General features: G+C 54.0%; 1 protein-coding gene across 2 annotated transcripts in view; it reads right to left on the bottom strand.

Moving 5' to 3' along the window:
• Window positions 1-283: 283 nt before the first annotated feature.
• LOC138822704 (sodium- and chloride-dependent GABA transporter 1) overlaps window positions 284-20,002 on the bottom strand; it is a 34,368-nt gene continuing 14,649 nt past the window's right edge. For both annotated transcript variants that reach the window (XM_070015566.1, XM_070015567.1), the window contains exons 2-16: window positions 16,830-16,890; window positions 15,418-15,747; window positions 14,695-14,826; window positions 14,265-14,365; window positions 12,936-13,045; window positions 11,407-11,539; window positions 8,336-8,470; window positions 8,116-8,219; window positions 7,487-7,611; window positions 6,588-6,700; window positions 6,108-6,239; window positions 4,729-4,831; window positions 3,578-3,678; window positions 2,891-3,058; window positions 284-2,508 (exon numbers count right to left, since the gene is read on the bottom strand). In XM_070015566.1, coding sequence (XP_069871667.1) covers window positions 2,404-2,508; window positions 2,891-3,058; window positions 3,578-3,678; window positions 4,729-4,831; window positions 6,108-6,239; window positions 6,588-6,700; window positions 7,487-7,611; window positions 8,116-8,219; window positions 8,336-8,470; window positions 11,407-11,539; window positions 12,936-13,045; window positions 14,265-14,365; window positions 14,695-14,826; window positions 15,418-15,655 — 1,800 coding nt within the window. In that variant the 5' untranslated portion in view covers window positions 15,656-15,747; window positions 16,830-16,890 and the 3' untranslated portion in view covers window positions 284-2,403. The remainder of the gene's footprint in view (window positions 2,509-2,890; window positions 3,059-3,577; window positions 3,679-4,728; window positions 4,832-6,107; window positions 6,240-6,587; window positions 6,701-7,486; window positions 7,612-8,115; window positions 8,220-8,335; window positions 8,471-11,406; window positions 11,540-12,935; window positions 13,046-14,264; window positions 14,366-14,694; window positions 14,827-15,417; window positions 15,748-16,829; window positions 16,891-20,002) is intronic.

The following is a 20,002-nucleotide window of genomic DNA, read 5'->3' as shown; positions in this document are numbered from 1 at the left end:
CAAGGGGCTGAGATCTGAGGATCCATATTCAAAGAGGGGCAAAGAAAGTCCATGAGACTCTTATCTCTGATTACACACACACACACACACACACACACATGCGTGTGTGCGCGTGCACATACACACACACACACAATCACATCACATGCAAAGGCAGAAGTGAAAGTGTGTCTCAAGGGATAGAGTGCCAACCTGAAGCCAAAAAGCTAAGGGACAGTGCCCAGGCCCTGATTTCAAGCCCCAATACTGGCACAAAGGAGAAAAAAAAAACTCTGAAGGTCTGTTTGCATGTCATAGAACCTTTATTATGTTTCCTCTAAATTCTTAGGAACTTACATAACCCGTGCTCTAGTTATAACACCATTTATAGACATTTAAAATGCATCTTCATTTATAAATATTTTACATTTGGTCCATAGAACAGATAATTTTACTAAATAATATTGTAATTTTTTTAAAACAGGCTCTGTATATAGTTTGAATATGCATATATTACATATACTTTTTATATAGAGATAAATTTACTTGGTGTTCTGAGAATAACTCCTTATTGCAAAAAAAAAAGCATATAATGATAATACAATATTTTTCCCCCCGGGGTAAATACTAAAAAAAAAGTTACACATATTCACAGTTCTTACAGTAATTGTACGACACTTAATATTGTGCTCTAGAAGGTAAGTTTGGGTGGAAATCAATTAGGGGATTTCTTGCCAAACATTTCAGAGTTGCTTACAGACATAAATATGCTGCATTTATGTTAGAAAGACTTGGCTTTGAGACTTGAACACAGTGCAAGTGAGAAATCTCCTTGCCCTTATTCTAAATGATTCACACAGAGGTGGGGAGAGGGTGGGACTGTGAGGTACAGTGTAAGGTCCTGCCACTGTAAACCCTAGAATCTACCAAAACCTATGCACTTGGACCACAGTTTTGCCACCGGGCACTGGGGATACCTTAGCAAGGAGACTATTTTACAGACGGCCACAGGAAAGAGGGTGTGGGTTACCTACACAATACCACATGGGACCCTAGATGCCACACATGAGGATGGAGGTGCCTGTGTGTGCATTTATATGTGTATATGTGTTTTTATTCTCTACAATAATGTGCTTAATATTCTCAGGGTAATACCCTATTGCAAGAACGGCTATGCTGGTCACTTTTCAGATGAGAACGACAAGAGATTAAAAAAACCCACAGTCACAGTTATTCACCATAGTTATTAAGGATTAGTCATAGAACAAGAGTTTGTGAGCTACAGAGCTAAGGAGCTACTGGGCAGGATGCAGGCTTTGCTACAGGAACCCTCCTCCCAGACAATGAGAAAGGCTGAGCTTGGAGCCCAATCCAGAAAGCAACAAGGAATACCACCTGGTGGAGCAGATGAAACCTGGGTAGCACAGCAAGGTGCGGGGTGGAGAGGGGCAGGGGCTGGGTCTCTGGTTGAACACTGGCTCCTCAATGGGGGGTGGATTTGAGTGGCAGCCAGGGGTCCTGGAGACTGGTGGGGAGACAGCAGCAGGAAAGGGTGGCAGTGAGTTAATATTGAAGAGGAAAACCCAGGAGCAGGCGGACTCCTCCTGGCCCTGGACAGACCCTTTAACTGGCTTTCCTGTGGGGGGTCCTGTGCTCTGTAAAACTGGGTAGCTCCAGGAAAGGAGACCTGCTTGGGTCAGGTCCCCGGGAATGGTCACCAAAAGAGTTGTGCTTGTAGCTCTTTCCTAGCCAGCAGAGCCCTTGTAGACCTGAGGCTGGGCCAGGTCCCATGGGAAAGCCAGGGGAGGTGAGCGGCGGGTAGCACTTAGCTACTCCGCCATCTCTGGGGTCCAGAGACAGGAATCTTCTGCCCAGACAACTGAGGTCTCTAGGGTGGTTTCATCAAGCTGCCTTGGGAAGGAGAAAATCAAAAACTGGAGAGGCAGAGCCCCGCTGGCTCCCCACTGCTTCCAGGGGCCCTGGCTGCAGGCTCCGTGTGGGAAATGACTTCGTCCTGCCTCCAGAGCCACCCCACCGGCCTCCTGGCCACCAGCAAAGGCTCAGCTAACAGTCAGATTTGGCAGGAAGAGAACAGTCAGGAAGGAAGAAAAGCCAGGAGTGTGTGACCTGACTGGGCCACCGTCACTGGCAGGATAAAAAGGAACAGCGGTGGCAGTCAGGAACACCCACCGATGGCTCAGGGCCTATGAGAAGGTCACCAGCCCGCTGGAGGCCACTGGGTGTGTGGCCATGGTTGGGCCTACCCAAGGGTCGGGTTGCCCGCCCCCACCTGCCCTCTCTGCCCGGTGATGGGTCCGGGCCCGCCACTCGAGGTAGTGGAGACAGGGCATCTTCAGTGGCCAAGTGGTGGTTGGAGCAGCCAGGCGGGGTGGCAGCGTTGGGTCGGTGGACGGCCCCGCACCCCTAGATATAAGCCTCCTTGCTGGCTGAGCTGCCTGCCTGGGGCTGCTCGGGACCGTTCTCGGGGCGCACAATGTCTTCGCTGGGCTGGATCATGACCTGGAGGCGCTGGGGACAGCGGGAGGGACACGCAAGGTCCTTAGAGAGCCATGCTCTTCAGGCCCACCGTCACACCCATCCCATCATGGTCTTGTCCTGTAGGCCCTCCCCAACCCCTCCCCCCAGGCCCCAGCTCCATCTGCTCTCAGTCAACACCCAGCAGGGAGCCTGATGAGCGCTCTGCAGTCTCCTCCCTCCCTCCCTGCTCCTGAGAACACTCTTTTTGCCTCTACACTACATCTGGTTCACCTTCAGTCCTCTCCTCAGTGACCCCCCTCCTTGGCCTTCCCCGTGGACACCTCTCATACTCGTGGCACTGGCTGTGGCCTTGTCTGTGCCTCCAACGAGACCTGGGGCTCGGCCAGAGTGAGGGAAGGGAAGTAGCGCTTACCTGCTTCAGGGAGCCTTTCAGGGTGAGGAACATGTAGGCCATGTAGCCAGGGATGAGGACCATGGAGGACAAGGCCATGAGCCAGCCCACGCCCTGGCCCCACTTGGGGAAAACGTAGCTTCCCATGGTGAGAGGGGTCATCTGCACGGCGCTGAAGAGGAACACGCCCTGGTAGCAGGAGGAAGAGGAATAGGCAGAAGAGGAAGAGAGGGAGGAGAAAAGGAAGGAAGAAGATGAGAGGGAAGAAGAGGGGAGTAGAGGAGGAAGAAGGAGGAGAAGGAAGAGAAGGAACAAGAAGAGGAGGAAGAATAAGAGAAGAAGGGAGCAAAGGAAGAGCAGAAAGAAGAGAATGAAGAGGAAGAAGAAGAGTTCAGCCACCTAGACTGGTCAGGCAAAGCCCCTCCCAGACCTTGAGGTGAGCAGGCCTCTGTCCCTGAACACAGCCCCCGCTTGCAGACACCACCTGCCTGTGACAGAGACCTGTCTGGAAGAGCTGCCCGAATCCCACCACTAACCAGGTGAGTGAGACTTCAGTAACAGGCGCTCAGCAGACCATAGGGATAAGTGTCATTAGGGAGCGGGGCTGTGGGGAAGGGAGGGTCTCTGCCCTGCAGCTTCTCCCCAGGCCTGTATCACTCGTGCCTGGAGTAGCCTCATCCTAGCAGGCTGGTCAGGCCTTGTCCTTACCGCCACGATGATGGGGGTGAAGAAGGACCAGCACAGTTTCCACCAGATGCAGGGTCTGGAGCCAACCATCTCCTGGATATTGTCATAGAATCGGTTGACACCTGTGACATTGGGGCCGGAGTGGGAGGAAGGCTGAGCTGTGGGGACTGTGCATTCAGAGCCCAGCTCTGCCACAGTCCCAGAAACCCCATACTCCCATGTGAAATGTGGGACCAATGCTTTGGGCCTGAAGTATTTGTCAATGGTCGATTCCCACCTCAAGCAGGAAAGCCAGTCCCCTCAATGTGAAGAGTAAAGTACCCACTAAAGGGTACTTATAAACTGTGTCCCCTCTCAGCATTCTTCCCACATGTCTTCCGTCCCAACCATTCCCCCTGGTGGCCTTGCTGGGTGGGGACACAGCTCATCCAATGCTCTGTCACCATGAGACATTGCTGAGATCACAGAAAACTGTGAGTCTCACAAAGGATCGGTTAGAGCTCTGCAGAGCCCAGCTGGAGTCTGTGCAGATCACAGGCCAGGCAGTGGGAGGAAGGGCCAGTGACAAGGAGCAGACGCAGCAGAACAGAGGAGATACAGGACGCCACATCCCTTTCCGAGCATTCCATCTTGCTGTGATCGCCAAGCGTGTGGGGAAGGAGGCCTGGGAGACAGCAGTGCACAGCTGGGTGCCCCCAAAGAAACAAAGGAAATCCATTTCCTTCATTACTAGGCCTAAGAGACTGCGTCTTTTTATTGATAGCTGGTATTAAAACACATAAATTTAAATCTTTGTTTATCTGCTGGATCTCCCTTTTTCCCAGATAAAAAGCTCAAACAAACTTAAGAAAACAAAACAAAACACCTCCAAACTGGCCAAAAGTTCTGGCTCCTATTCTTAATGGATGTAATTAAGTATTCTTGTATATTCTAAATATGGGGCCTCTGTGCTAGGCTTATGGAATTGTGAAGATAACAGAGAAGATTGTATTTGTTGAGTAATGATGGGAAGGAAGGAAGGAAGGAAGGAAGGAAGGAAGGAAGGAGGGAAGAAGGGAAGGAGGGAGGGAGGGATACAAGGAGAGAAGGGAGGAAGAGAAAGAGGGAGGAATGGGGGGAGGAATGAAGGAAAGGAGGGAAGAAGGGAGGGAAGAAAATGAGGAGACACTTACCATAAAACCAGGAAATGGAAACACACTCAAAGAACACAAGGAACAGCAGGCTCATGCCACTGGCAGAGTAGTAGTCGAAAAGTTTGAAGACATAGATGCCCCCCTGAAAGAGCAAAAGAAGATGAATGCCAATCCATTTCATTCAGCTTGGGAGCTTGGAGAAGCTACCCTGCAGCAAGAAAACTTGGGAGTAGATTGGAGGAAGCACTGGGCAAAACCAGATGTACATACTCACTGTCCGAGAGTTGGGAAGAAACTGTCCAGGTTATAGAACAAGGAATTGATTACTAGAATTGGATGTACCTCTCCTATGCTTAAACCTTCCCCAGCTTACACAAGACAATAATAAAGCACAACAACAACAAAAATAATAAAAGCGCAACAACTATCTCTAGTAGATACCAATTCAAATCAAGTCTAATCCCAGGTCCTCCGTAGTCTGGTTATACATCCCCACCCATTTCCTCACCCCTTCTGTCTCCACCCCACTGCGTTGGCCTCCTTTCTGTCCCCAGAGCCTTCACACCTTTCTTTCCTGAGATCCTCCAATTCCTCTGCACTAAAGTTCCGGATCAATGGTCACATCCTTAGACCTCTCCTGACGACGTGTCCAAGGTAGCGTTCCTCCCAGCTCTGCTGATCCCAGGGCCCTTTTTCTCATGGAATTACTCAGAAAACATCTGATCTGTATGTCAGTTTTGTCCACCAAAATGTAAGCCCCAAAGACAGAAGACATGGCAGTGTCCACCATGTTAAATGTTGACCCTGAAGCTCACACCTGTCTATAGCAAGTGTTGATGAATGCGTGCAGGAATGAAGGAGTCCTAACTCTGGATCACAGCTGCATTTGAATTTGGGTGTGGTATTCTAGACAAGTCAGACTTATGGTCTAAGCTCATGGATTTAGGGTCGTTTATATTTATTGTATAGTTCATCAGACTAGGAAGGCCTTGAATGCACTAAGCATATCTCATTAGTTTCAACACACACACACACACACACACACACACACACACACACACACACACACACACACACACACACACACACACACACACACACACACACACACACACACACCAGGGATTATGATGAAAGGAGGCAATGTCAGTGTCAAAATCCTGATTCTAGTTTGCCTCTCTGACTATTCATCTCTGCAAGCTTTCCCAGGCCAGGCAAAGATGTTGCATGCTCTAGCTTTGTCCTCTTCTGTCTAGCTTGGTATCTGTGTCCTCCCCCAGCCTGGCAAGGGACAACTATTTGCTTGGCATGGATGGCACTCAGGGCAGGGTTGGAAAGTGAGTAGAACAGGGCTGAGAGGAGGCCCCGGGTGTGGCCTTGGGGCCACTCTAAGGCATGCTGGCAGCCACAGGGTCTACCTGAGTGATGTTGGAGAGGCCAATTAGGTAGGAGATGATGCAGACGGCAGCGATGAAGAGCTCCCTGCGGTTGCGAAGCAGTCTGGGGTACTCATCCACCAGGGCTGTGATAAATCCTTCCACAGTGCAGAACTTGGCAGAGGTGAGAACGGAGGTCAGCCACCTGCAGCCGCCCCCGCCCTGCCCCATCGCAAGCCTCGCTCTGTACAGGAAGACAAGAGGCCTGCCCCAGAACCAAGCTGATTCTGCCTCTGTCTCACTGTGTAGCTTCAGGATAGGTTCCCCTCATTGGGTGTCAACTTCCCCTTCAGGAAAATAGGGGCATTGACGGAGATGCTTTGTGACGTTTCACACAGTGAAACCATCTGAGGTCTGGAGTTCTTAGTCATCTCCATGGGGCCTACGAGTAATCCCCTCTCCCTGCTCCTAGACCAGGGAGGTTGGAGTTCCCAGCCCAAGGTGCAGGAGTCGGGGACTCACCTGGCTGTCGATACCCAACATGAGCAGCATGGAGAAGAACAGGATGGCCCACAGAGGAGAGATGGGCAGCTGGGTCACCGCCTCTGGGTACGCTAGGAAGGCCAGCCCAGGGCCTGGGGCAGGGCAGGGGTAGAGCAGAAGAAAAGAGGGAACGGCATTGAGCACCCACAGCACATCCACCTTCCCAGATTCAGTCCATCTTGTCTTTCTGGCAACCTGTCAGCTTTGAAGAAATGTGGGGGACCAGGAGCCCCAGAACTGGGGCCACTGTGCAGAAAAGGGGCCACTGTGGCCTTGGCCAGTGGTTGGGACCGCACAGGTGTGAGTTACACAGGAGGCGGGAAGAGGGAGGGCTTGCTGAGGGTCCTGGCCTGGGCCTAGGATGTTCCCTGACATGGAACACAGCAGGTCAGGAAGCATGCTGGGAGCATGTTCTACCTGAGGGCTAGGTCCTGGGGGAACCAGGAAAAAGGCTATACAGCTCCCTCTGAAATCTAGACAGGGTCAACATGGCTGGAGAGCCCCAGAGCCGTGGGGTGGGGGTGGCCTTGGTGGGGAAGGTGTACTGTCTGCGAGAACCTTCCTTTCCCCATGCCCAGCCCTCCACGGAGGAGGTGCACAAGGGGAGTCCTTCACGTGCCTGGCTGAGCAGGTAGAGAGTGAGGCACTGTACAGGGACTGCTTCTAGAGGGCACAATCCACTAGGTGTGAACATTTTAGGAACCAGAACGAAAGATGGTCTTGGGGGACCTTTGTAGCATGTAGGTGACCACAGCCCGGCCAGGCTCAGGTGGATGGTCTCCAGGACAGACCCCCAAGGCCAGCACCGCCGGCCCTTCCTCTCCTCAGGAGCCCATCCCACACCAACACCGTGAGGCGTGCCGGTGTGCAGCGCTGACCTGAAGCCGCCACATCTGCAATGGATCTCTTGGTGACATGGGCCATGAAGCCCACGATGGAGAAGATGACGAAGCCTGCAAACATGCTCGTGCAGGAATTGATGCAGCAGACGATGATGGAGTCCCTGGAAGAGGGAAGTGGGGCGGGGTCAGGGGATCCGGGGTCCGAGAGGGCGGGGCTAGGAGTATCGTCACTACGGGGCAGGTGGCCCCACAGGGGCAGGTCCTGGGCAAGGTCTCAGGGCAAGGCAGCCTGGGAGGGCAGAGCCAGGAGGAGCCCGCTCAGGGAGAGGTAGGGACCAGGGGACTGCCTGAGAAGGCTGAGCTGAGAGGACACGGGGCCCTCATAGGTCAAAGCCGGAGGTGGGGCCTTGGGGCGTGGCCAGATAAAGGGCAGGGCCACTGGGAGGAAGGTCTCACTAGGATGCTGGTGGGTGTGGCCTCTGAAGGGCACGGCCATATGAAGAGCGGGCCCATGGGAGGGTCTCAGTAGGGTGCCTGGGGCGTGGCCACGGGTGGGCGTGGCCACATGAAGGGCGGGCCCATGGAAGGATCTCAGTAGGGCACCTGTGGGCGTGGCCATGGGTGGGCGTGGCCTGGACCCCAGACTCGGGGCCCCGCCCTCGTACCTGTAGACGTTGTTGTGGAAGGAGTTGTAGCTCCCCAGCGCGATCAGGGACCCGAGGCCCAGCCCGTAGGAGAAGAAGATCTGGGTGGCCGCGTCCAGCCACACCTGAGCGGGATGAGACACTTGGGTAAGTACGCTGATCAGGGCAGCCTCAGTCCCCCAGCGCCCTGGGCGCGGGCGGAGCCGCACGGCTGGGGCCGCGGTGCGCGCGCAGCCCTCACCTCCGAGTCCGACAGCTTGCGGAAGTTGGGCGTGATGTAGAAGAGGATGCCCTCCTTGGCCCCGGGCAGCGTCACTCCGCGGAAGAACAGCACGATGAGCATGACGTAGGGGTACGTGGCGGAGAAGTAGACCACCTGGGGGGACAGGGGTGGGGGGTGGCTCTGAGCTCCCGGGTGGCCCTCCCGGTCCCCGGGCGGATGCTTGGCCCCTTTTCTGAAGCTCCTCCAGAACCAACCGGCTCAAAACCTGGCTTTTCCCTTCCGCTCTCATCGCCTCCTTGTTTTTAAAGGCCTACATTATCCAGAAGGGGAAACGGTCCATCCCTTCCACAGCCCTGGAGGACACACAGGAGCCAGGGCTCCTGGTGTTCTCCTGAAACCTAGATAAAAGGGTAGTGCAGGCTGGGAAGGGGGCTCAGTGCTGGAGCGCTTGCCTAGCATGCGTGAAGCCCTGGGTTCGATTCCTCAGTACACATACACAGAAAAAGCCAGAAGTGGTGCTGTGACTCAAGTGGTAGAGAGCTAGCCTTGAGCAAAAGAAGCTCAGGGACGGCGCCCAGGCCCTCAGCCCCAGGACTGGCAAAAAAGAAAAAAAAAAGGGAGGGGGGTAATGCGCTCAATATTTGCCTGGCAGCTACAGGCCCACAAAGGTGTCAACAACTCAGGGTTTCTCCTCTACAACTTACGGGCATGTGTGGCTACTCTTCTTGTAAAAGGAGGCCCACCACCCTAGGTTACATTTCCACATTTACATTTTACCAAGCTCAAACAACGATGTGCCCGTACTGAGCCTTGAACTCAGGGCCTGGGCACTGTCCTTTAGCTATTTTTGCTCAAGGCTGGCACTCTTCCACTTGAGCCACAACTCCACTTCTGGCTTTTTGGTGGTTATTGGAGATAAGAATCTCATGGACTTTGCTATCTGGCTTTTCCAAACTTTGATCCTCAGAGCCCCGCCTCCTGAGTAGCGAAGAATACAGGCATGAACCACCAGTGCCGCAGGAGCTATGTAGTTTTGTTTCTATCTTTTTTTGTTTCACGATCTTGGGAACACTGTGATTCTTAATTATAGAACCAGAACTGCTATCCGTTTAGCTTGCCTCCAATTTTAAGTGACTCTAAATACCACACTGAACACCTCTGTATATAATTCTTCATCTACAAAATCATTCTATTACCCTTGGGGGAAAGTTCTAGCAATGGAATTCCTGAGTGAGAAGAAATAAACTTCCTCTTGTCACCTAACTGCCTCTGGCAGTGGAACTCCTGCCAGCACGGCAGGGTAGCTTCCTCACAGGGATGTTGGGCACACACAAACCTGTGTTGGGTCTGATGACAATCACGTGACTGACACTATGCAAAGCAGCCTCTCTGCTCATTTATGGATGAGTGATTTTCAAGCTCAGTGACCCTTGCTATCGTAGTCTGATGTGACCCCATTTGCTAGACAGCCTGAGTTGTTCTCTGAATTAGTGTTTCTCCCTGGCTGCTCTCTAAGATCCTGTAGGGTTGGAAAGCCAGACACCAGCCCCCAGGAAATCCACTGCACTGGGAATTATAAAAAGGGGATTCAAAATCAACCGTATGCCAGGCGTTGATGGTCTATAATCCTAGCTACTCAGGAGCTGAGATCTGAGGATCATAGGTGAAGCCAACTTGGGCAGGAAAGTCTATGAGACGTAACCCCAATTAACCACCCGAAGCCAGAAGTGAAGTTGTGATTCAAGTGATAGAGTGTTAGCCTTTATTACCTACAGGCTATGTGACTCTGGGTTAATGTCTTATGTTCTCTGAGCCTCACTTTCTCTTGTTTGGCAGACAGATGTAATTCCCCTTGCTGCCCAGAAAGGCTGGTTATGTGAAGACATCAGCTTGCTTAAAAGTGTGGCTTCTGTGTGCTCATCTGGTAACCAGGTAGATAGTAAGTGTTTAATAAATGCCGGCCTGCTGAAGGCACCCTCCAAAAGATGTGGTGAGGAGGTGGGGCCTACTTTCTGTCCCCAAAATGTCAGTCTCCTGTGTAGAGGAACTCTAGGTACCATCCTGAAATGCTGATGCTGGGTGCTAGGTGCCTACCAAGTACCCCTAGGTACCTAGTACCTAGATGCCAGTACCCCTCCATGCTCCCTGTTCCTAGAGACGTGTGTTCTGACACTGAGCTTGGGGCTGAGCCACAGGGCACAGTTCCCTCCAGACACAAAGCAGCCTCAGTGGCACTGCCCATGGCCCTGCGCACAATTGGTTTAAAGTTCTGTTTTGTTCTTCTGGAAGCCCATCGAAGCCCGGACTCCCTGCCTCCAGCCCTGCTCAGCTCCAGCCCCACCTCCCCGACTTGCTGTAACCCCTTCGTGCACACTGGCAGTGTGGCTTCGGCCCCAAACCCCTGGAAAGGGCTTGGAAATGAGAAGTGGCGTGCTTCCCTCCACCTGGCGTGGCTTGACACTCAGCTCCCCAGCGCCCCCAGCTGGACACCCTGGTGTGGCATGGCTCTCCACTGGCCATAATAAACACAAAGGAGACAAGGACAGCACCGTCAGGTCCTGTGGTGCTCTGCACAGTCACCAGCTCATGGGACTCTCTCCGCAAGCTGAAATGCACCCTCGTTGGCCCCATTTTACAGAAGAAGCTGAGCTTCAGAGAGGCAAAATCACTTGCCCAAAGTCACACAGCCAACAAAAAGCCAGCCAACTGGGACCTGGACTTAGGACTGTTGAAATACAAAGCCTGAGTCCTCAGTCATTTGTCTCTCCATGCCTGAGTCAAGATAGGTGTCTGCCCCTCTGGCCTGAAACTAAGCACAGAGAGGTTCAGAGCAGACACTCAGGAAAAGCTCATGCTATGGTCCTGGGGCAGCAACTGAACTGTTAAACCATGCTTGCAAGCCTGGCACTTTGCTGTGTGCCTGCCATGTTCCTTCCCTTCTGCCCTCAGTGGGGAGTCTTGCTCCCATCTTGCTGGCAAGGAAACTTAGGCAGAGAACTGCAGGACCTGCTTAGCTCACAGTGGAGCAGGGCTGGTGGGAGGCAGGGAGACCCCCCCGGGGGCCCCGCCCCACTGCACACACCCCCTACCTTTCCAGTCCAGCCAACTCCTTTCCAGATGCAGAAATACACCAAGATCCAGGCGATGGCCAGGGTGATGGCCAGCGGCCAGCGGATCTGGCCAGGCTTATCCAGTCCGTCAGTCATCTGGTGCATGTTTCGCCTGGGGAGGAGGGGGGAGGGAGTCACAGGGAGCCATCAGGAGCTGGAGTGACCAAGGGGGCCCAGGTGTGGGCCAGACCCTCCTCCTTCCTGGGACTGTGCTGTGCATGGCCTCCTGTGGCTCCCATGGACCCTCTGGACCTCCCTCCCTTTAGCACGGTCGCCTGGTGTGGCCCCTGTACCTCGGCACACTGGGTCTCTAATCACACAGCACCTCGTCAGTCAACGTTCAAGGAATGTTGAGGGACGGAGAAAGGCTGGATGAGAGGCATGGCGCGCCAAGAACTGCACGTGGGAGGGGCCGAGGGACCGAGGGCAGAACCCAGGGCCGTGGCTTCTGTGTTCACTTGCGGGGACCCCATGGTCTCTTGTCCTCACATCAGGCCCACACCCCCTTGGCTCAGATCTTCCAGGCTGCTCCCGGTCTTCCCAGCTGCCCAGACAGATGCTTCCTCCATGCCGAAGAGATGTGGGCAGCGTGAGCTCACCTTGTCCAATCAGGGCCCTGACCCTCAGCATCGAGGGGCCTCCAGGAGGATGGAGTCAGGGCGGCCACTGCTGTGTGTGTGTGTGTGTGTGTGTGTGTGTGTGTGTGTGTGTGTGTGTGTGTGTGTGTGTGTGTGTGTGTGTGTGTGTGTGTGTGTGTGTGTGTGTGTGTGTGTGTGTGTGTGTGTGTGTGTGTGTGTGTGTGTGTGTGTGTGTGTGTGTGTGTGTGTGTGTGTGTGTTTCCTCTAAGAGGCTCCGGATCCCTTGGCATTCACGGGAATTGCTTCTAGGACGCCTGCTGAGGAACATGGTGGTTCTCGTCTGCCATTGGGACGCAGTATGGGGTGTGCAGAGGGCCTGTGCGCTTGGTCCGGCAAGCTTCAGGTCATTCTGGGTGACCGAGGATGCCTGACCCAGCACTGAGTGGATCCGTGTCCGAGGTGGTGGTGAGGATTTAATGACCAGGGAGCCTCTGTGCGGCTCGGGGCAGGCGGGGCTGGGTTTCAGGATGAATCTGAGTGACTCTGGCTTTAGTGTTTCCTTCCATGGCCCTCTGGATGCACTCTCTGCCCTTCCCCATCTGGGACGGGGCACTCTGTGACATTGCTGAACTTTGTCCTCTGGCTTCTCACCCAGTCTGACCAACGGAGGCATCAGCAGGAGGAGGGCAGAAGAGAAGGTTACCGGGGATCTCTTCTTCCTGCTGGCCACGGCTGTGTCTGTGCCCAGGCTTCGCCACTGGAGGCCACACCTGGTGCCGACTGGGCCTTGGTGGTCCAGCCCTCAAGGGTGGGAAAGACCCTCATCCTCTGTGGTTCCCATCCCCTGCCCACATCTCTTTGAACAGTGCTCTCACCGAGCTCCTACATAACCAGCTGGCACCCTCCCCTGCACCCACCACCAGTACTCACTCCCAGAACTCCACCACGGCACTGGTCATGTTGGTGGTGTTGGCGATGCTGTAGTTGGAGAAGCAGTGGTCTGTGTTCCAGGGATTGTCGCACTGTTTCCACGGCAGTGTCTGCAAGGAACCATCAGTCAGACATGACAGCCCTTCTCGTGCAGTCTCCCTTAGAGCCCCCAGGCCTCCTCACAGCTGTTAGCCCTTCTTCCCCAGAGCGCTGGGAACAGACAGCCCTGTGACTCCCACTGTATGGATCAGTGTATGGATCAGAGAGGGTCAACAACTCACTTGCGATTGCACAAGAAGAAGGCCAGACTGAGATCTGAACCTCAGCCCACTCACCCTGGGCCCTCATCAAGCCTCCTGTCCACCGGGGCTGCACCTCAGCTCTGGGAGACCAGGCCAGTGATGACGGCGGGCTCCACGCCAGGCACCGCTCTAAGTACTTTCTACACACCCGTCCTTACGCCACACAAGGCCCGGTGGAGGAGGTTCCCTTCTCCTTCGCTTCCCTTTTGTTGTAATTAAATATACACCACAGGGATTTGCCACCTTGATCACCCTTAAGTGCACAGTTCAGTGGCATGATGTGTATCTATAAGGATATGAAGTCTACCAAGTGACCATCGCCACTTTACTTCCCAACCTGTCGTCTTCCTGAGCTGAAACTCTGTCCCCATTAACCCCCAACTCCTTATTCCCAATCCCCAGCCTGGTATTCAAGCTCCCATCCTGTCTATGGATCTGACCATTCTGACAGTCTCAGATGAGCTAGATCGGGCAGCATCCACTCTTCCGTGACTGCTTTCTTCCACGTCACATGGTCTGCAAGGTTCAGCCATGCAGAAGCAGGGGCAGAGCTTCCTTCCCTCTTTTAGGCTGAGTAGTATTCCACAGTAACTCTATACCATATTGTGCGTACTCACTCAGACTGAGGACGCATGGCCATCAACAGGGCACTCTCTGAAACCCTGCTTCCGATTTTTTTTTTGGGAGGGGAGGGCAGGGAGCATTCATTCACCCAGAAGTGGAACTGGTGGGTCAGACGGTGATTCTATTTTCTTTTCTTTTGAAGAATGGAGGTAAGTTGCACGTGTATCTACAGTTTGTCAATGGGAAGAGCAGCACTCACAGAGAGGCCTTGTTACTGAAGTTGCAGAGAGATATCAGAGTCAGGATTTGAACCCAGCCCATATACCACGGCTCAGGATGCCCTTAGCTACAGTGTGGGGAGGATCAGACACTGACCCCCACAAAGTGCTCGGCCAGGGAAGGTGCTCAAAGCACAGTGCTGCCCTTGCTGTGGGGAGACGGCTGGGATTCCCGTGACACTCACGGTGGTGAAGGAGTTGTACAGGTAGTAGATGGCCCAGGAGATGATGACGATGTAATAGATGTTCAGCCAGAAGGACAGCACCGCGGCGGCGAGGCCCACCCCTGTGCAAGACACATGACTCCAGCTCCACATGGCCACGGCAGGGGTGGGGGGTGGGGGGGAGGGGGGGGAAAGGGGGAGGGGAACTGCCCCCGGGTGCTCCTCAGCACCCACAGCCTCCCTGGGACTGCGAGCTGGGGGTGGGCCGGGGACCAGTGCAGGACAGGGGCAGGTGCCATGGGGTCCCCGCCCTCTGTAAGTATAGTCCTGGCCGGGACGGGTCAGGCTGTGATAACTGGGTCCCCCCAGCAGCTTTTAGCCATCCTCTTCAGCCCCCTGACCCCTCCCCCAGCCCCCAGGCTGCTTCTCCCGGGCCCTGCCCTGCACTCACCCTTGAACATGGGGGCCAGCTTCCACACACCCAGGCCCCCGATGGATGTGTACTGACCCAGGGAGCACTCGAGCAGGAACAGCGGGACGCCCGCGAAGATGAGCGTCAGGAAGTAGGGGATCAGGAAGGCCCCTGCGAGGAGGAACACGGCTTTGGAGATACTCCTGCTGAGGGGTCCCAGTGGTTCTGGGGTTCTACCCAGGGTTTCCCTATGCCCTGCCCCCAGAGCAGTAGCACCCAGAGGGAAAATGAGCCCCAGGGGGTCTCTCACCTCACATCTACCCTCTGCTTTGTGCAGGAGAAATGGGTGTTGGCATCATTGTCAGGGTATAACTGTCTTCAGAAAGTGTGTGTGTGTGTGTGTGTATGTCCCTGAATTCAAGGCCGGGGTGCTGACCCTTAGCTTTTTTATATACCACTTGAGCCACACCTCCACTTCCAGCTTTGTGGGAGCTAAAATGAAGTCGCAAGGACTTTCTCGCTCAGGCTGGCTTCAAACCTTGATCCTCAGATCTCAGCCTCCTGAGTAGCTAGGATTACAGGCGTGAGCCACCTGTGCCTGACAGGCAAGGCATCTTTTGATAAAAGACAGAAATCAAAGAATGAGACCTGATCTCCGAAACACTCCCCGTTCTCTCCTGAAGCTGCAGCAGCGGATACCTCAGGGGGACCCTCCCTTTGGGGGGCTCCCCCCCCGCCCAGAGGCCATCAACCATCACCCACCTCCACCGTTCTTCCCGCAGAGGTAGGGGAACCTCCAGACGTTGCCCAGGCCAATGGCGTAGCCCACGCAGGACATGAGGAAGTCGAAGCGGCCTTTCCACGTGTCCCGGTCGGGGAGGTCCCCCGTCTTCTTCTGCACCTTCACCACCAGGGTCTTAGGTTTGTCGCTGGCCACGGGGGCCTCGCTGACCTCTGTGGCGATCTGCCCGTCGGCCACCTTGCTGCCGTCGGCTGCCATGTCTCGGAGCTTGGATGCGGGGGGCCTCGCAGATGGGCGTGAGATGTCTGCTCCTGTCCACGTGGACAACAGGTTTGCGGCTCAAGGTCCCGCTGGGAAGACAGAAGGGGTCACAGGCTAAAGAGGGACAGTCATGAAGTGACTTCCAGACCACCGGTGCCTCCCAGTGGTCTTCTCCAATCCCTCTTCTCCCCGCCTCTCCGGAGAGAGGGCAAAGGCAACATGGCCTGCCGCCTCCTGCCAGCCTAGCTCCCGCTCTGGCCTGTGTCCTGCACCTTCGTCCATGTCTGGTGACTGGAGGGCCCTGCAGCCACCAACCTTCCAACAGAAACAGTGCAGAGTTCGGGGTAAGGCCACAGTCAGGAGACCCGTGCCACCCTAGGCCATCACCACCCCCACCCCCGCCTCCATCAGGACAAACCAGCCAGGTGCTCAAGCTGGGGTCCAGGAGAGGGGTCATGGCTGCAGCTCCCGTCACAATCAGCTTTACCACTTTTGAGCCATGGGATCCTTGCTGAACTTTTTAACTTCCTTCTTAGCTACTCTGTGGTTTGTGGTTTGTTTCATTTGTGCTGGTCCTGGGGCTTGAACCCAAGGCCTGGGTGCTGACCTTTCCTTAGCTTTCTTGGTTCAAATCTGGGACTCTACCACTTGAGTCTTGCCTCCACTACTGGTTTGGTTAACTGGGGATAAGAATATCATGTATTTTCTTGCCCAGGCTAGCTTTGAACTATGATCTTCAGATCTCAGTCTCCTGAGTAGCTAGAATTAAAGGCGTGAGCCACCAGTGCCCAGCTTCCCTATCTTTTAAAAGGATAACAGTATATCCTTGTTGGATGGAAAATCCCAAGTCTGTATTTTTACCGGTCCACAGCCCTGTCCCTGGTTGAGGCAGGGCTACTGGCTTTCATGGCCACTTTTGGCCCTTGGTTGCCCCAAGATATTCCACTACACTCTCTCTATGTCTGTGTGGCCTCTAGTTCTAGAGGCAGCATACCTCCTACAGGGCATGAAACTGACTTCACACACATCCAGAGTTCGCATCTCCTATCTGCCTTTAATCAGCTGAGTACTAGTACTCAGTACTACTACTCAATGCTCTTAGTAAGTACTGTTCCTCCCTGGCTGGCAGAGTTGTGGCTGTAGGAACTCCCTAAGTACTTGCTGGCCTTACCTGGTGATTCTCAGTGGCAGGTCAGCTCCTAAAGGCTCCCTGGCAGCGGCTGGCTGAGAGCCTGCAAGGCAGAGATGGGAGAGGAGGAGGGAGGTGAATGAATTACCCAGCGCAGGGCCAGCAGGGCACAGGAAGCTGCCAGGGGTCTGGGCTGTGTATGTGACTGCAGAGCATCCTGGGCAAGGTGACCCAAGCGAGTCCATGCAGCATGGCGCTGGCCCTCGGGTGCTGGAACATGCAGGAGCCACTGCCACGGGGACAGCCACAAGGTGGGCCTGGGTGGGCATGAGGAGCAAGGTCCACATGTCTAGCAGAAGGAAAAGTAAGGCCAACAGGGGGCGCTGCAGCTTCTCAGGGCTCCACAGGGTGCCAGCGAAAACGCTGATATTTCTGTGTGTGTGTGTGTGTGTGTGTGTGTGTGTGTGTGTGTGTGTGTGTGTGTGTGTGTGTGTGTGTGTGTACATGCACACACCGCGATCACACGCAGTGATCCTGGGGCTTGAGCTCAGGGCCTGCGCACTGCCCCTTGGCTGTTTCACTCAAGGCTGGTGCTTTACCACTTGAGCCACAGCTCTACTTCTGAATTGTTGGTATTAAGCAGAGATAAGTCTTAGACTTTTTTGCCTGGGCTGGCTTTGAACTGTGTTCCTCAGACAGATCTGTCTCCTGAGTAGCTAGGATTATAGCCAAAGCCAACAGTGCCCAGCTTTTTTTTTTTTTTTGTCAGTCACGGGGCTTGAACTCTGGGCCTGGGCGCTGTCCCTCAGCTCTTCTGCTCAAGGTGAGCACTCTACCACTTGAGCCACAGTGCCACTACTGGTTTTTTGGTGATTCATTGGAGATAAGAGTCTCACAGACTTTCCTGCCCAGGCTGGCTTTGAACCCTGATCCTCAGGTCTCAGCCTCCCAAATAGCTAGCAATACAGGCGTCAGCCACCAGTGCCCAGCTTTTTTTTTTAATTAACAATACAATTAAAGTTTAATTAGCTGGTATTTTTCTTCATCCTCCATCCAAACTTAAAGAAATGTTCTACAAGTTCAGATAAGAACATAGGAAAGGACACTGTAGCAGGTAGTGAAATAGTTTTGTTTTCCTGAATGATTCTACTTTTGTCTCTACCCTCAAATTTGTTCATTAAGAACAACACTTACATAAACCACAACAAAATACCTCACAATGGGAGGACAAAATCAAAGGTGTTCAGAGGAATTTGCTTGTCGGTGACTTTTTGATTGTCTTTGTTCTTTTGATGTCTCAAGTGTTCTTTAGGTGTGTCTTAATAAAAATGACATGAAATAAACCCCTGGAACCCTCAGAACCAATTGGAACAAGTGAAGGGAACGTGGCTCTGTGGCTTATGATTGTAGCTGAGCTAAAGCGACGTGTGCGTGGCCCAGGCCCTGCCGGGCACGGTCACCGCTGCTTGGCTCTGCCCCCGGAGCCCGGTGCACTGCATGACCTCCAGCCCCTCACATGCAGCCCAGTCACCAAGGGCTCACCAGTTACCGCCACCCCTGCTTCTGGTCCTCAAGGTGGCCAGCTCAGGTGAGCTCCTCCCCCGCCACAGGCTCCTCCTGGATGCCCTTCTCCATCCTGGCCTGCCATGGCCACACCAGACAGAGCTCTGGACTGGGGCGGAGGCTGCCTCCCAGCCTCCAGAATGACAGGAAGCAGGAGGTGGGCAGCAGACTTCCCAGACATGAGAGAGGCACTTGCAGATCCCTCCTGGGGGAGGGGAGAGGGTCTGTCCTTAGCTTGATAACTGGGATGCCCTTAGCTTTCCCTGTGATCTACAGTATAAGCTCCAGCTGCCATATCTGTTCAAGTCATCCAATCACCTTGGGCCAAGACTGGTCACCTGACCCAGCTAGCCAATCAGCTCCTTCCCTGGGATTTTGGCATGAGCCTACGGAATGGAGCTGCACCCTCTGCTGCCCAGAGGGAAGCCAGCAGCTGACTAGATGGCCACAGAATCTGGTGAGCATGCTAGCTTGAGGCTCTAGGCCCACGTAGCCCAGAGGCCTTTCCAGAACATCCACTCTGCCTGCGGTGGAGGAAAGCTTTGTTCCAAGTTGTTACTTCCCCTTCCCGGAGATGCATCCTGAGCCTATGGCTGCTAGGGGCAGCAGTGGTGAAGGGCTGTGGGTCTGAAGCCATAAGGCCACCTGCTTCTTCTACCTGCTCCCGAGCGCCAGGTTGACCGCACCCCCATCGCCCACTGTGGAACAAGCGGAGGAGCACCTCACTGCACAAGCCCACACACTCCTCCAAGCCCCCTTCCAGAGCCTTCCAATTCTTCACCCAGTGACTACTCTAGAGACCAAGCCCCTGGCTACCCTTCTTCCAGGGGCCCGTTAGACTCTATGGATGCAATCTTACTAACCCAGCTATGCCCTCCTCCTTCACCCAACTCCTGCTGGGAGCTGACAGCACAACAGAACACCTCCCTCAAAGCACTTTGTATTCAGTCCAACCCTTCTCACTAGAGTTTGAGGTGGGCTTTGAAGATTGAATAGGAGTTCATCAGGCTCAGAAGTATGAAGGCAGGAAGTCCCGTTTATGAAGGGCCTTAAATGCTGGGGTTAAAACCCCAGATGTATAATGAGTGTGACAAGACGAAGGCTTAGTTGGGGGATCTTGGGGAGGGGGATGGAGTTGGGGTGCCGAGGAAGGCGATAAAACGTCCCCATGGTGGCCTACCTCCCTCGTGAACACTCTGCAACAAAGTTCTGAAACCAAAAATGGGGCCAAAGCAAGTAGCAAGGAAACCTCCGCCAATCCCCTAACAAGGCGATGCTTTGTAAGAAAAAGAAAATGTGGAGTTCCGAAGCCCTAGATCAGAAGTGGCTAAATGGGTCAAAGTTGGCCCTTGGGCTTCTTTTATTTGGCTGAAGAAATAAAAAAAAATCAGTTTGAATTAGGAACCAGAGATGTGACACCTTGGATTTCAAGCAGAGAGGACAGCAAGAGCAAAGGCCCGGAGGCAGGAATGAGCTTGGAGTGTTTGAAAGACAGCAAGGAGGCCAGGGCAGCTGGAGCCCCATGTGAGAGGGAAGAAAGAGATCCAGGCGGAGGTGGTGGACAGGGAGGGGCCCATCACACAGGTCAGCGGTTCAGATTTGATTCTTTGTTGTTGGTGGTGGTCGTGGGGCTTGAACTCTGGGCCTGGGCG

Source organism: Dipodomys merriami, unplaced genomic scaffold, assembly GCF_024711535.1.
Source record: "Dipodomys merriami isolate MVZ:Mamm:240054 unplaced genomic scaffold, mDipMer1.0.p SCAF_114, whole genome shotgun sequence".
In the NCBI taxonomy this organism is placed as follows: Eukaryota; Metazoa; Chordata; class Mammalia; order Rodentia; family Heteromyidae; genus Dipodomys; species Dipodomys merriami.
This window is presented reverse-complemented; position numbering and strand designations above follow the sequence as displayed.